At 42.3% G+C, this 15,966-nt stretch overlaps 1 protein-coding gene across 1 annotated transcript in view; it reads right to left on the minus strand.

Moving 5' to 3' along the window:
• Window positions 1–235: 235 nt before the first annotated feature.
• Window positions 236–15,966, minus strand: part of eef1g (eukaryotic translation elongation factor 1 gamma) — a 47,186-nt gene continuing 31,455 nt past the window's right edge. Inside the window, exons 9-10 of the mRNA XM_084332175.1 lie at window positions 4,903–5,027; window positions 236–893 (exon numbers count right to left, since the gene is read on the minus strand). Coding sequence (XP_084188301.1) covers window positions 735–893; window positions 4,903–5,027 — 284 coding nt within the window. The 3' untranslated portion in view covers window positions 236–734. The remainder of the gene's footprint in view (window positions 894–4,902; window positions 5,028–15,966) is intronic.

A 15,966-nucleotide genomic window follows, 5' to 3' on the forward strand; every position in this document is an offset into this window, starting at 1 on the left:
GCAGGCCCTCTAGAGGGGTAAAATGATATTGCTGCATAAACTGGATCCACCCATCTACCAAAATATTTCATCTAAACGCTGTAGCGCTGCCATTTTGTTGCATGTGATGAAAGTTATTTCCATACGGAATGTAGAACCCTTTTCCCAGTTATGCAACCATGCTGCCTACATCCAAGAGGTTTCATATCAAAATATACATTTTAAGTGTTTACAAATAAAAATCTTAAAGGTTGAGTCAAGTTTTCAGCTTATATTTATTGTTTACGACAGCCATCATGTAAACTCAACCAGTTACTAGCATCAATCTTACTTATTCTGGATCCAGCTCAATAATTGCACAACAATGATAATACTCCAAAAAAGATTCAAGGTCACCTTATAATGTAGTGGGTAGATGGGTTTAGAACTCAAGGCATATCAATAGTTCACAACTTGAAAATAACCTGTCAAAACATTTGCATGTTAAAGTTATTCATACACCAAACTCAAATCAAGATCCCCCAAAAATGGCATTGTGGAAAATGCTTTATTTCTCAAACTCAAAAACAACCACATAGGGCCATCGAGACAAGATCCACTCACAGACTTCAAATGCAGTCATTCAAAGTCTTTTTGTTTCAGTTTATTAAGTACATGGTGGTGGGCTGAATGTCTTATGTTTTTCTGTGTTGATGGGATAGCAGAAGCGCAGAGTGCCGTTGTTGGAAATCGTCCTCCACTCCACTGCTGTCCACTCACTTGAAGATCTTGCCCTGGTTGAAGGGCTTGCCTACGTGCTTGAACTCTCCCTCCCAGGCAAAGTACTCCTTCACCATGGTCCTGCACTCCTCACTGTCCACCTCCAGCTTGCGCCAAGTGTACGACTCGTAGTCGATCTGCCAGTCAGGCGAGAGCTAAAGGGGGAAAGAAAACAAGATGCTTTAGTTCCAATTCCTACATTTTTTATTCTCGTCAGTAAGAAAGGAATACAAGCACTCCTGGAATATTGACATTGATGCTGCAAGCCTATCCTACTGAACACTGATCCTGCTCTCTGGACATGTTCGGCACCAGACCGCTGTTGGCATTGGTAAGAAATGCTAGTTCAAGTCAATGGGGTATGAAACCACTACTAAAAAAAGAAAATTACTTTGAAAGCCATTCCACATACCCTTCAACAGCTGTGGTAATGACATTAAGTGCTGGAATCCTTTTTAGAGTAATGGTTTCACACGCCACCTATTGATAAAGATGCCATCAGAAGGCTGGTGTCAATTTCTTAGAAACAAAACTCTGGTGTGAAATACTTTACATGGCATAAGAGGGGGCTTGGTGACCAGTAGGACATGTGTAATAAAAGCCTAAATCTCTTAAAGTGCTGCAATCCATACTAACATGGAAAATCCACTGTTCATCCCCTTAGACATCAAGAGAGCAAATACCTAATACCCCTGGTTTAAAAAGGCAGCAACACCACAAACACTGCACACATCCAAGTTGTCCTTGAGTGACCGTGCATGAGTCAGTATTACAGATCGACACATCAATACACAGCCCAAGACACCAATGGCAAGACAGCTACAGTAATCTGCTGCCTTGATCAAAATAGAGCATTCATAACTCTTCATGCATTTATTCATTATATCTTCAAATGAACATTCATTGATCCGATTCAATGAACATTCATTGACTATTCATTGACTACCCTCAGGAATCTGTTAGAAGACATGTGCCCATATTATGAAACAGCCTTTTTCCTCACAAAACTGAGATGGCTGCGATGAATATATAGACTCTAGTTTCTCTTCCCCTGCCAGATATAGGGTTCAGTGTCATGAAAGGACACCGCCTTGCCCTGTGTGACAGGGGGCGTAAACACCGTTTAATTTAGGAGGTTTTAAATTGCATCTGAAATTTCTGAATAGTACATTTTGTCAGATGCACTGACAAAGTTAACATACAGCCCAAGGCCCCAACACAGCTATGTTAAGTATCACAGACTGGGAATGGCAACACTGCGTGAATGTTTCAGGTTTCTTAAGTCTGGATTTCATCAATTACTGAATAAAATGTCAATACTAAGGCAACACCCCCCCAACTGCTCTCCATTAGCAAAGATATTGCCCTAGGATTGCACAGCATTTCCATTTCCTATTCCCTGACAAAGGGCACAATTTCCATGACCTATTTGACAATGAATATGAGGAATACCGTTTGTGAATAGTTTATATTGGAATCAAGTAATCAGGAAATATGTTACTTGGAGTACAATTCCTTCCAAAGATAACTAGATCTACCAGCAGCCAAAATGTACATATCATCAGATGGGGTGAAAATCAAGATGAATACATTTACATGACATTTTCAAAACGCCAGACATCTCTTCCCATAACGTTACATTTTTTTCCCATGACCACAGGAACCCTGACTGGCATACATATTTGCCTAAGGCTTTACTAAAGGATTTATGTTGTGGTGATGCTTTCCTCTCATGGAAATGGAAGTTGCGGTCATAGTGTTAACATTTGCATTACTTAATAAACAAATAAAATTATCTAAAAGTCTCTTAACCGAGATTTATTTCACGTCACAAATAGACCAATACAGTCCGTAAGTGAGTGTTTCTTTTTTCAAATGTAAGAGCAGTCAAAGTGTATATATTCAGCACTACGTTTGTTTACCAATGATTTTAAATGTTATTAGTGAAATATGAGCTTGTAAAAATCTTGCGCATTGCATTGGAACCCGGATGATTTAGACAGGAGCACAGGGAGCCGTCATGAAATCGTTGTAGTCCTAAGAAAGAGGAGACCCAGGGGTTTCGATGGACGTCGAAATTTCATAAAACTACACTACCCATCTCACACCAGCCACAGACAAAGCCACTTGACATGAAAAATGGGGAAAAATATCTCACGGGTCGAACAAACCTCAACGTTATTGCCATTTCTGTGAACGTCTAGGAAAGAAACACGTTCCAATCTGGTACAAATGGTGGAGGTATGGACATTATACAAAAGTAACTGTACTTTTAGTAGATTTCATTCATGGTCTTTGCTGCACCCTACCACCCGGTGGTACTAAATCCAAGAGAAGATTTGGCCTGATCCATAGATGTATGACTTGGCCATAATAAGGTAATTTATAGGCCCGATATTCTACTGTATATTCATATTGCATCTCCCACATGGTAATTCACCCTTTTGGATTGGATTCAATGAAAATGCATGGGGAAAAAAGACCGGGACTCCACATTTTACTTCTCACGCAAGCAACCGGGGCCGATCAGCTTCATTCTGGACCCTCAGAGCAGCGGGGATTATGTGTTTTACTGTATACGCGGTGGATCAATAAAAGGATCGATTTTTGGAATGGTCGATCAGGAATTGGAATAATCCATTTGGATACCATCTGATCTCAGGTAAGGAATCTATTTTACCAGTATTAGGATAATAAGACCTTTTTTCACGGAGATATAAGCTTTCCCTCTATGTGATATGGCTGTTTTGACTGTTCAGTTCAGTTCAGTTCAGAGTTTTTATTTGCCACATGGAATAATACAATCATAGTTTCTTCATTAAAAAATCATAAATAGCATAACTGTGCGAGTGATCAGGAAATAAGATAATCGATTTACAGCTTGCGGCACCAGCGTGCATATGTACACATACTATCGATAATCTAGCTTTCATAAATAGGCCGAACAATGACAACATTCTAGAATATTACAGTACATCAGCGTTTAGCAGGGATTCTTTTTTCTTTTCTTGAAAACGGGGGCTTTTCAAAATGATATAAAACAGAAATGAACCGATAAAAAAACAATCCGCTTCGACAATGTTGACTGGAAATGGGTCATTGATAATGCAACGGGCAGATTAGACACATAGCCATAATTTAAAACATAGATTAGGCAATATTAACGTTAACATTGAAGTGGTGCTGGGCATTCAAGCACTAAATGTGCGCCCCCTGCTGGGCATTCAAGTGTTAACAAGGTTGTCCCAAAACAATAGACCTGTTCGGCGTTTACAAACATTTACATTGTTCGAGCCAATCAGCAATACCAACAGAGTCACGTGACTAAATCGCCTCGGACCTGCGTGAGGTGCTGCAGGGTACAATGGGGCTCTATGGAGAAACCATGGCACTCCCCGGACTAAAAGTAGTTTCAAACGAAAATGGCTGGATGTAATTTTGCCAAATCAACATGGCTGTGAGTGTGAGTCTTTCACCTTTTACATATATAGCTTTGGCATGGATTGATTGTTTAGATCGCTACCATGGCTACAATATATTTGCATTTGTTAGTCTGCCCAGTTGTTCTGACCAGGATTACATTCCTTTCTGCTTCGGGTCTGCGCGCGCATATTTGTCATGACGTCGTCGTCGGCGAACAGGTCTATAGGTCCTACATGCCTAATTAACTACAACATGCTGGTGCAGTTCTTTAACCTGTTAATGTCCGGGGGGGCCGCATGCGGCACTTTGCCCTAGTCGGCTGGCTCTATTTTTTGCTGTGCAACCAATACATTGTTGGAAAGTTGAATTTGCCACCTTTCGATCATCACCACACTCAACCTATTGCATGCTTCCAGTCTCGAGTTACAAGACGAAATATCCGCAGAGCGTAATTTCACAAGCCGTTCGAGTGACCACATCCGGTTGTGCCATTGCGTTTCCATCTTCATCTTGCTTTGGGGGAAGCATGATGGCCAATTTAACATGACAAAAGAACTTGGCAAATAGCAAATAAATAAATATCAATATTTTCAAATTTGTGAATAGATTTTGAATAGGTAGCAATGAAATTGTGATTCTTATGTTCCACTAGACACAGGTGAACAACCAGACATTAATTCACCAGCCACTGTAGCCAAGGGATGGAAAGGTGTGCCCTGCCATCCATCCTTTGATACTCACAGTGAAAGCGAGGTCCTGGCCTCTGAAGATCCATACACCGGAGATGAGGCCGTCGTTGTTGCCGCCAAACAGGATGACACTGGCAAAGGCACTCTTCTTCAGTTTCTCCAGCCGCTGGAACATGCCTGGGAGGGAGGACAAGAGGTTATTTTGATTGAAGAGGTGCTACTAACCAAGGAACTGATTTAACCAATAATTTATTTATCTATTGACTGCATCCAAAATTATACGTTAAGAAAACAGTTTACATTCAAGTTTCCTTTCCTTTTTCTCATGAATGCACAAAAAAAAAATCAAGCTAAAGCACCACTTCAAATGGATCTTTTCAGATACATTTCTTTTACATTCTTGGGGCTTATTAGGATATTATTATCGCCACCACGCAACAAGTCAAAATGCTCGCTATCTGCAAACAGTTCCACTGTCTGTGTGTATACTCGAGTAGCCTCCAGCTCCAGCAAGGATTCTCCGGCACTGCAGCTGGACCCTATACTCTACATTCAGCATGCAAGGATTCTCTGGCGCTGCAGCTGGACCCTATTCAGCATGCCCTTATGCGATGGAAGCCAGGGGCTCGAATACGCATGTTATAAGACATTGATATCAGGAGCTATCTGTAGCTACTGCTAGATAACGTTAAGACAACGCCTCAGTGAACTATTTAGTTCACTGGGACATTTCGTAGTGACTAGTGAGCTAACGTGAGCTACCTAGCCAACGGAGGTATTATGCACTAGACTATTGCTGGAGCATTTGTTGATATCAGGAGCTATCAGTAGCTAGCCGGCTGGATAACGTTACACAATGCCTCATGTATTAAACTAAAAGTGAATACCGTACTTTTCGCACTATAAGCCGCACCTGACTATAAGCCGCAGCAGCTAAATTGAATGATGTGTACATATATAAGCCGCACTGGACTATAAGCCGCATGTGTTTTAATGTTTAATTACCATAAGGAGTGGAGCCTGCGGCTTAATTTGACTCAACACGGGAAACCTCACCCGGCCCGGACACGGAAAGGATTGACAGATTGATTGTCTTTCTCGATTCTGTGGGTGGTGGTGCATGGCTGTTCTTATATTGAGCTTTAAGTTCCCACCTCTACAGAGAATGACTCCCACCTCTACAGAGAATGACTCCCATTGGGACTAGGGATGGGTACCGAATTCGGTACTTTTGAGGTACCGAACCGAAACACGTCGGTACTACCGAGTATCGAATCAAGTGAGAAACAGAAAAAAAATAAAATAAAAAATAAAAAAAAAAACTTTTCATGTTAACATTCACACGCACAATATATGCTTACCTAGGATTTGACTTGATTCAACAACAAAGCAGTCGGAGCAATGACAAGCCGAAAACTGTCGAAATTGTAGTTATTTGAAGTTTGGATTTTTTTTTTTTTTTTTTACGACTGAGGTAGGTAAATTAAATTTCTTGAGACTAAAGTACCGAAAAAAGGTACCGTTGGGTACCGATTCACAGGTACCGGTATCGGTTCAAATGTGAAAGGTACCCATCCCTAATTGGGACACAATACTGTCGGACAAATAACAAGAATTAAGTAATTTACAAGTTGTATTAAGTAAATAAGGGAACAGATAAATAACATTTCAATGCAGTAAAAAAAGCAATATTTTGATTTTCGGGTTTTGTCCACATATAAGCCGCAGGGGCAGGAGGAGCAGTGCGCTGCATGTCTGTGCTGAGACAGCGAGTGAGAACTCCGCTAAGAATTGGATCATGATTTTCGATCGGTTTTCACATGACTATTGGATTGCCCGCCACATGGCGGACAGACCTCTCAGTCTCACTCGCCAAACGTAAAATGTGCCCGCCAATGGTGCTTGGCGGGCTCTAATTTCATGCCCTGCCTACAAGTAAATAGGTGAATAAAAAAAATGTCAAGTGGTACTTTATGTGGAGGTTTAAAATTGCATCTGAAAGTACATTTTGTCAGATGTTACTAACACGTTAATACACAGGCACAGCCCAAGACACCAATGACAAGACAACTACAATAGTACTCTGCTGCCTTGATCAAAATAAGAGCATTCATAACTCTTCATGCATTTATTCATTGCATCTTAAAATGAACATTCATCGACTACCTTGAAGTCCATATACCTTAGGGGTGATCTTGTGCAACATGTGCCCAATATAATGAAACAGCCCTTTTCCTCACAAAACTGAGATGGCTGGGATGAATATATGGACTCTAGTCTCTCTTCCCCTGCCAGATATAGGGTTCAGTGTCATGAAAGGACACTGCCTTGCCCAGTGTGACTGGGGGTTTCTGTATGTGAACAGTCGAATGTTGCAGGTTTTAAAAATGTATCTGAATAGTACATTTTGTCAGATGTAATGACAAGTTAACATGCAGCCCAAGACGCCAACACACCGTTGTTAAGTGATCTGCTGCCTTGATCAAAAGATAACAGTCATAGCTCTTCATGCATCAATTTAGGAGTACCAACAAAAATGAAATGGCATCAGTTAGGGCTGGGCGATAAAACGATAAATATCGCGCTAAATTATTTCCTCGAAATAAACATGAAACGTGGTCGCAAAGTTTCGATATATCGATTTTCCAAGTTTGGATATCAGGCTCAGCACACTCAATTATGATCCAGTGGCGGTAGGCTGAAGTTAATTAAACTCGACAGAAATGTATATAGATGATAATTATCGATAGTTATATGAAAATAATTTTATCGCGATAGCGTTTTTGGCCATATCGCCCAGCCCTAGCATCAGTCTTTTTTAGTTTCTGTGATTAGATGCGTTTAGAATGATACTGGTAGTTTGGGAGAGAGCACAGGGATAAACCAGCAACAGAGGTTAGCTAATACTGCTAACTAACTAGCCAGCCTACATTGGCTGCCACTCATGATTCCCCCCCCCCTAAAGTTACATCACATTCGCCAAACAGTTGATAAATCCCTCTGGAATTCTATTTTCTATTCCAAGTGATCCCCCTAAGCATGTAGCTACATGAAAAAAAAATATGTTCAGTGTGAAGTGGGAGCCAACAACGCAAGCTGCCGAGTCAGATGGCTTGTTGCATTAACACTTTCTCCGCCAAAAAATGCTGTCTAGCGTTATTGGCCGCCATGCGCATTCTGCCAATATCACTGTCCATCGTTTTTGAGATCAATATTAAATTTTTTCGCCATGGCATTCATAATTCATATATACACCTGCGACACTGCAGCTGGACCCTATAAGTGACGGCAACGACGGCTCAATACCGCCGCCTGGTGGATGGTCGGGCGAGTTACACTCGCCTACAGGATGTGGCCGATGAAACTCATATGGCCGTCACATCTCGTTGCAGGACTCCCGACAGACATTATGTACATAATGGATCGCTTTCTAAACTTAATAATCGATATGATTTCGGCGTTTATTGCGACATACAAACCGGAAATGGACCTAGGCGATCGGCGTAGTGTACTTGGGATCTTTCACCGCCAGTCTCATTGACCCACGGTAAGAGGAATATAACGTTATTTGCAACCCGATTGTGAGTTTCCTTGTGAGCAAACCGATCTGATCAATATATCACCCAACCTACATAAAGCATTTACTGATGATCGGGGAATTATAAACGACCCCCACCCCCCTTTCCTTCGTGCATGATGAAGCATAACGTATACCGTTAATATACATTTGAATTTTTTAATACAGCGTGTATAGGGAAGAAACGCCAATCGATAATCTATATATGCGTTTAGGCCTATAACTCACGTTCTAGGAATTACTGCAGAAAACGATAAAACCACTTATATTCAGGGCGGCTACGTGGCGCAGTGGGCAAGGCACTCGCAACGAATGCTGGAGACTAGGCTCGAACAGGATGCCTCCTGTTCGAGCCCCGCTCTCCACATTGCTTTCAGTTTAGCTGGTCGTCCACAGTAATACACATTGGCCGTATTACGGGGAGGGAAACTGAAGAGTGGGGATCGGGCGTTGTGGACAGCGACTCCTACAGGTCGGTTGGTGGGCCTGCGCAGTAGAATCAAGAAGAGACGGGGGCGGGGCCCCTTCAAAGCCCAGACCCCCGACGCTGAAAGATCGAGCCGCGCAGGTGAAAAGATGCGACGGCTGTTACCTCGAGTATCGGAGGGGACTCGTGCTATGTATGACTTAGTCCACATTGCAGCCGGCTTGTGGGAGGCAAGAAACAATGTTCGAAGACAGGGGAGGGTTGAATTGGACGATATGAAAATAGAAAATGGGAGAAAAATAGAAAATGGGAGAAAAAGTGGATAAAAAAAATTATATTCTAGAAGGTATTTTTGTATGAATGAAAAAATATAACGTTCCCACATCCTGAACAATAGATAATCGATGTTGAATGGGGCATAGTAATGTCAATATAGCAATACAATTTAAAGTTATAGCCCTGCAAAGAAGGTAAACATCTCCATAGACTTATAGCGCTGGCAGAGAGGGTACTTTGATGGGTACAATGGCTGGCAAGGAATGTTCGAGCGACAACAACGCAACAGCAACATGACATGGACAAGGCAACAATGTTGCAAGCACTCTGCATTTATACTTCTGCAACCTAAGCAACATTGTACCCCGTATGTAGCTAGGTTCCCTAGATGATATTTAAATATTTAGTTAGTTCATTAGTTCAGGTTAGTTTTAACGTTAGCTAACATTAGATAAGTTAACGTTAGCCAAGTTAGCAACAGGGATGGACGCCGTTGTGCAAATGCAGCTACAGGCAATCGATGATGAGGAAGAAGAGCTGCTGGCATGACAGCGCAGCTTGAACTACATGTTGTATTACATTTATTGATTGCCGTTTAACTTGTCCTTGTGTCCAGTCCTTTTGACTAGCCCCACCCGTTCATTGTAAAAGGAGCTGACAACTCATAAAACGTCCGCTATGGACACAAGCCCTAAGAGAGGATTTGTCATGATCACATCAACTGAAGGCGTATGCTATGGAACAGTCTATGTGCTTGGCTACTTAGCCAACGTTAGCTTATTTGGGTTCAGAAAAAGGCCCGCTATGTGACTCTAATCTCTAGCTCCGTGGTCCCCAACCCGTCGATCTTGATCGACTGGTCGATCTTTCCCTGTCCCAAAAAAAAGAAAGTGAGACAAATAAATACACAAATTGCACGCGTCTCTCTCTCTCTCTGCGTGTCGCAGACGCTGTATGAAAGTGACCAATCAGAGATAAGAGAATACGAGGTGTGCAACTCGCCAAAAATAAAAAATAAAATAAAAAATAAAAACAGCTGTGGTGACGCCAGATCGCTATCATGGCAGAAGGTCCACGGAAGAAAGCGAAAACGTACTATTTCCATCCAGAATGGGAAGAAGAATTTCTCTATACCTTGGTGAAAGACAAGTGTGTATGTATGTTGTGCAACCAAACACAAGCACTGCCTAAAAGAGGAAATCTGGAGCGGCACCACAACATCAACCACCAGAAATTCAAAGACACCTACCCGCCCAAGAGCACACTTCGTGCAAGAAAAGTTGACGAGTTGAAATCACAGTTGAAGGTCCAGCAATCGCTTTTCACCAAACCTGTTTGTCAACATAAGGCTGCTAGTGAAGCATCGTTTCGTGTAAGTTACCTTTTGGCTAAACACAAGAAGCCCTTTACAGATGGAGAGTTAGTCAAGGAAGCAATAGCCATTACCGCAGATACCGTTTTGAGCGACTTCAAAAACAAACAAGAGATCAAAACCGCACTACGTGCTGTACCTCTGGGCCCTGCAACAGTGACAAGGAGGGTCGAGTCACTGTCCGAGGACGTGGACAGACAAGTGTTAATGGATTTGGCACGCTGTGAATATTTCTCATTACAGTTTGATGAATCCGTGGATGTAATGGACACAGCGCAGCTTGTTGCATTTGTCAAAATGGTTTTCCAGGATTCTACAACAAAGGAGGATTTCCTCACTCTTTTACACTTAGAGAAAACGAGGGGTGTGGATATTTACAATGAGTTCAAAAAATATGTCGGTGAAAATGACATACCCATTCATAAACTAGTGGCGATTACTACTGACGGGGCCCCAGCAATGCGCGGTGCGCGCAATGGATTTATTAGACTGTGCCGTAATGACCCTGATTTCCCCTCCTTCGTGACGTATCACTGTGTGATCCATCAACAGGCCTTGGCTGGGAAGGTGTTGGACTTTTCCCATGTAATGACACTGGTGGTGAAACTAGTCAACTCGATTAGAGCGAAAGCGCTTCAGCACCACTTATTCAAAGCGTTATTGGATGAGCTCGATGCCGCTTACGGAGACCTGCTTCTCCATGCTGATGTGCGGTGCTTGAGTCGCGGCAAAGTGCTGCAGCGATTTATCGACTTGCTGCCTGAGATCAAGACGTTCCTGTCGACAAGGAACGAGGAGCACAAGGAACTGTCAGACAATGCGTGGCTACTGGACCTGGGGTTCCTGACAGACATAACCGCAAAACTGAACGCACTCAACTACGAGCTGCAAGGAAAAGACAGACACCTTCCCCACATGATAAGCGCAGTGAATGGGTTCAAGGCCAAGCTCGGTGTTTGGACCACCCACCTAAAGAATGGGAGGCTGATGCACTTTCCCAACCTGGAGAAAATGGCACAGGCATTGGAAGACAATGATGCTTTTCACCCTGAGCAGTACTGTGCTCACCTGGACAAACTGGCAACAGAGTTCAATCAGCGTTTTTGGTGAGTTCGATGTCATGGGAGATATTGCTGCATTTGTCTCAAACCCATTTGTGCCCATTGATATAGAGCAGGTAGCAGCCAAATTCCAGCAAGTATTTAATTTGCAAAGTGGAGTTGACATGGAGATGGTTGATTTACAAAATGACATAGAACTGAAAGCCAGATCAAGGGACAGTGATTTTTGGGGACTTGTCAGCAGAGAGAAGTTTCCTCTTCTCACTGCATGTGCACTAAAAGTGAGTGCCTACTTTGGATCCACATATCTCTGTGAAATGTCATTTTCACAGATGAAAATAATCAAATCAAAGGACAGGAGCCGCCTTACTGACAGACACCTCACAGACTGTCTCAGACTGTCTCAGACTGGCAGTCAGTAGCTATGAGCCTAACTACAAAGCACTTGTAGACAGTATCCAGTCACAGCCATCACACTGACTTCACTTGAGTGAGAAACATGACTGTTTGTATGTGAAGTGATGCTGCAGTTAGCACTGACAAGAGTACATATTACAGTTCTACTTATTTTTGTATGTGAAGTGATGCTGCAGTTAGCACTGACAGAGTACATATTACAGTTCTACTTTGACTGCATGTAATTAGAATACAGGCAAATAAAAGTAATTTAGTTTAAAGGGGAACTATTTTACTATTTCTTTCACTATTTGGGCACTTTTACACAATTCCTATGAGTTTATGGAACACATATGTAAGTTTTTTTTTTTTTTTTTTTCTCTAATCAAGTCCTCAAAAAGAGCATTTTTCTACCTCAAGATCTCAAGCCGTTTTGAGGCTGGGCTCCTAAACCACTGTACATCTCGGCGGCATCTGGGACATTAACATGCAGCGGTGTCTCTCCGACATCACAAATCATCACATTTTCAGATGACTCAGTTCAGTGAAGGTGAATATTGTGAGAGGAGAATTGGAAGAATGCGCCAATATGAGAATTAGAGACATAGATCATATTAATATAAGTCCACATAGCTAGGAAACAATGCTAAACACTGAAAAAGGCCATTTATAGGATAGTTCCCCTTTAAAGTACAATTGTGGCTGTCTTTTTCTCTCAACGCTTCAATAGGTAGATCTTGCCTTCACCAAAAAAAAGAAGGTGATCTTGGGCTTAAAAAGGTTGGTGACCACTGCTCTAGCTAGTATCGTATTGTGTATTTCATCACAGTAGCCTCCCGTTGTTTAATTAACACTTCTAGCCAGGACAGCATGATGTAGAAGGCCGGCTTGTTCCGACTTCCATAGGCAGCTCCACTTTTCTTGTTAAAGGGGAACTCCAACATTTTGGGAAATTAGCTTATTTAACATCTTCCCTGGAGTTAGACAAGAAGATACATACCTTTTTTGTCTCTGTGCGTGCATTTTAGCTTTGGGAATAGACGCTCCGTTAGCATAGCTTAGCTTAATCACTGGAAGTGAGGCAGGACAGTAGCCTTACAGTGCCTTACAGTGTATTGCAAGGTCTGACATTGACCAAATTTGATATGCATGACCTTGGTGGGCTCTAGGTCAACTCCTGAAAAGGGGGTCAATGTCAGACCTTGCAATCAAAAGTTAGGGGGCGCACTGAAATTATGGCAAGGGTTATTAGCCCCCTAACTTTTGATTGCAAAGTCTGAAAAAATACCATGTTCTGCAATAAAAATGATTGAAGTGAGATGAACAGTTATTTTTAAATGTGTGATCTAAAGATAAACAAAGGGTTTTAAAAGTGTTATATTTATCTTCTCTTATAGTACCAGAGAGAAGCTGAGGAGAATCAGCCAGCAACAAAAGCAAAAAAAAAAGAAAATATATATATTTTTACATTTTAAGATTGAACCTTTTCCCCCGTGGTATCGGAAATGGTATAGAATATACCGGTAGATACTTTTCAAGGTATCGTATCGAAGTACAAAATTCCAGTATCGTGACAACACTAGATCTTTGTGACACCCTCTGCAACCCACGGTGTCGCAGAGCCCATGTTGTGTTGCTGTTGCATTGTTATTGCTCGAGCATGTAGAGCCCTTTAGCCTCAGCTGGGGTCTGGCCAGAGTGTTCCAGCTAGCTTGTTGTATTAGCCCCAGCTGGGGCCTAGCCAGAGTGTTCCAGCTAGCTTGTTGTAGTAGATATATTGTGGGCATGTTTGTTCACAAGAGAACATGTCAGCGGCTTACAGTAAGCGGCATTCAGCATCAAAGCTCAGCTCAACGCCTAGCAGCCAAGACTCCTGTGTTTTGTTCGGCAAATTTGATGACTGATGCTTGGATTTGACGTTATTTTTATGATATAAAAGGCTGAAGGAAAGATAGACAAAATTAAATACAACATGAATTACAGGGCTATATTGTGTATGATTATTTTTCAAATGCCTGTCAACACGAGTCATTGCTTTACCTTTCAATAGGCTGAACAGCGGCAAATATTAGGGATGCCCCGATCGATCGGCCGATAATCAGTATAAATATGAGATTAGGGAATTCCGATAACGCTTGCTACTTGCCGATTGCGAAAACCTATCGATGACGCGCGCGAAAAACACAACAGAAACACAACTCTTAGCGGAGTTGTAATGAGAGCGAGTGTGTGTGTGTGTGCGCGAGCGTGAGTGCGAGCAAGCATGAGTGTAAGTTTTACTTACTAAGTGTAGTCGACTCGAGACGACGGAGCCCCGCTAACCCATAAGCTACACTGCCCCAGGTCATTGAGACAACCAAGCATGCCGTGAAGACCCGCCCTACTCTGCCTCTGATTCGCAGACTGTGGGTGGGGGAATGTGATTGGACCAAAGCAGAGTCACACAGACAGACAGTGGCTCCAGTCACATGCGTTGCAGACACACTGCTTGCATTAGGCTATGTGTCCACAGCGGACGTTTTATAGTTTCAAGTTTCTTTAATAGTTGTCATACAGAAGTACAGAATACTTTTATACAAAATGCTTCTTACTGTTACGCTCCAGAGACTGTGCAAGACAAGATAAGTATGAAATAAAATAACATAGTATAGCATGTAAATTAGAAGTAAAAAAAAATGAGGTCAGTGTTCAGTATAGACATATGTACAATGTTCGATGCAGAATAGACGTAACTGAGTTACCATATAATATACAATACTATGCAGTGTACTAATATACAATACTATATAGTGCAAGGCAGAAATGGGATGAGGTGCAATTTACAGTAGGTGTACGAGTTGTAGTGCAAATCCTTTATCAATAAATATAAAGTGTGTTTGTGTGATCTAAAGTGTGGAGTGGGTGCTGCAGTGTGTCGTTTGTTTAAGTGAGTGTGTGCGTGTGGGTGTGTGTGCTGTGTGCATTTGATGGTTGTTGCATAGTGTTTATTGTTCGTTTAGCAGCCTGATGGCCTTATGAGTCGTCAGCTCCTTTCTGTCATTCATTTATATGCTGGAGAAGCGTCAGGCGCGCTCCTCTTCCCAGCACCGCGCCTCGCGTTTTATGCGCTCTCAGCGGCAGCGTTTTTGGCGGAGCGCTCCCAGCTCATAAAGTTGAAAGTAGTTCAACTTTCGGAAAAGCAGCGCGCTCATCAATGTAACTCATCGAGGAAGGGGCGGAGCCGCTGCTGGCACGAGCTCTGGGGAGACCCAGAAAAACACTTGGAACTTTTTTTTCTTCTTTTTTCAAAGCGGTCCGCCTAAAAAAAAAGGCTATTAGTGGACACATAGCCCTAGGGGCCTTTCTCACTCAGGTATACGGTTCCATTCCGTTTAGTTCTAGCCAGTTCCGAGATCTGATGCGAACTCTCTCCCCCCCCCCCCTCTCGCCCCTCTAGTTTGCGTACACACTGCAGTCTTGTTTCGTTCCGGGTTCCGTTTACGGTTTGCCCTTTGAGCGTTTACGCTTGCCGTAGGCGATGATGTCACGTTCGAAAATGTAAACACAGGAAGTGTTAACATGGCGCTGGAGACTGGATGCTGATATAAAATGAACAATAAGCAATAAATATGAAGTTATATTTGAACCTGTGTTGTCAAGCCTTGTCAATATAACCCAGCCCATTTTATAACAAATGGATGGTGTTGTAGAGTTAGCTTTTGAGCGTTTCCCAGGGCTAACACTAAGCTAACGGCTAACGCTAGTTAGCTTAGCCTAGTCTAGTATAGCCTGTAGCACTTTTTCTTTTCAGCAAAGAACGTGCAATAAACAAAACGGATACATTCACTGTGTGTTCTGCCTCTTTTCTCACGAATGGAACTCTGTTGTAGAGTCCGCTTTTGAGCGTTTTGCAGGGTTAACGTTAACGCTAAGCTAACGGCTAACGCTAGTTATCTTAGCCCTTTACTAGTAACATTGCTGCATCAATTATATTGAATGTCATTGATCTACTGGTCGACCACGGCCGA

This window comes from Notolepis coatsorum, assembly GCF_963971535.1.
Source record: "Notolepis coatsorum genome assembly, chromosome: 16".
Taxonomy (NCBI): domain Eukaryota; kingdom Metazoa; phylum Chordata; class Actinopteri; order Aulopiformes; family Paralepididae; genus Notolepis; species Notolepis coatsorum.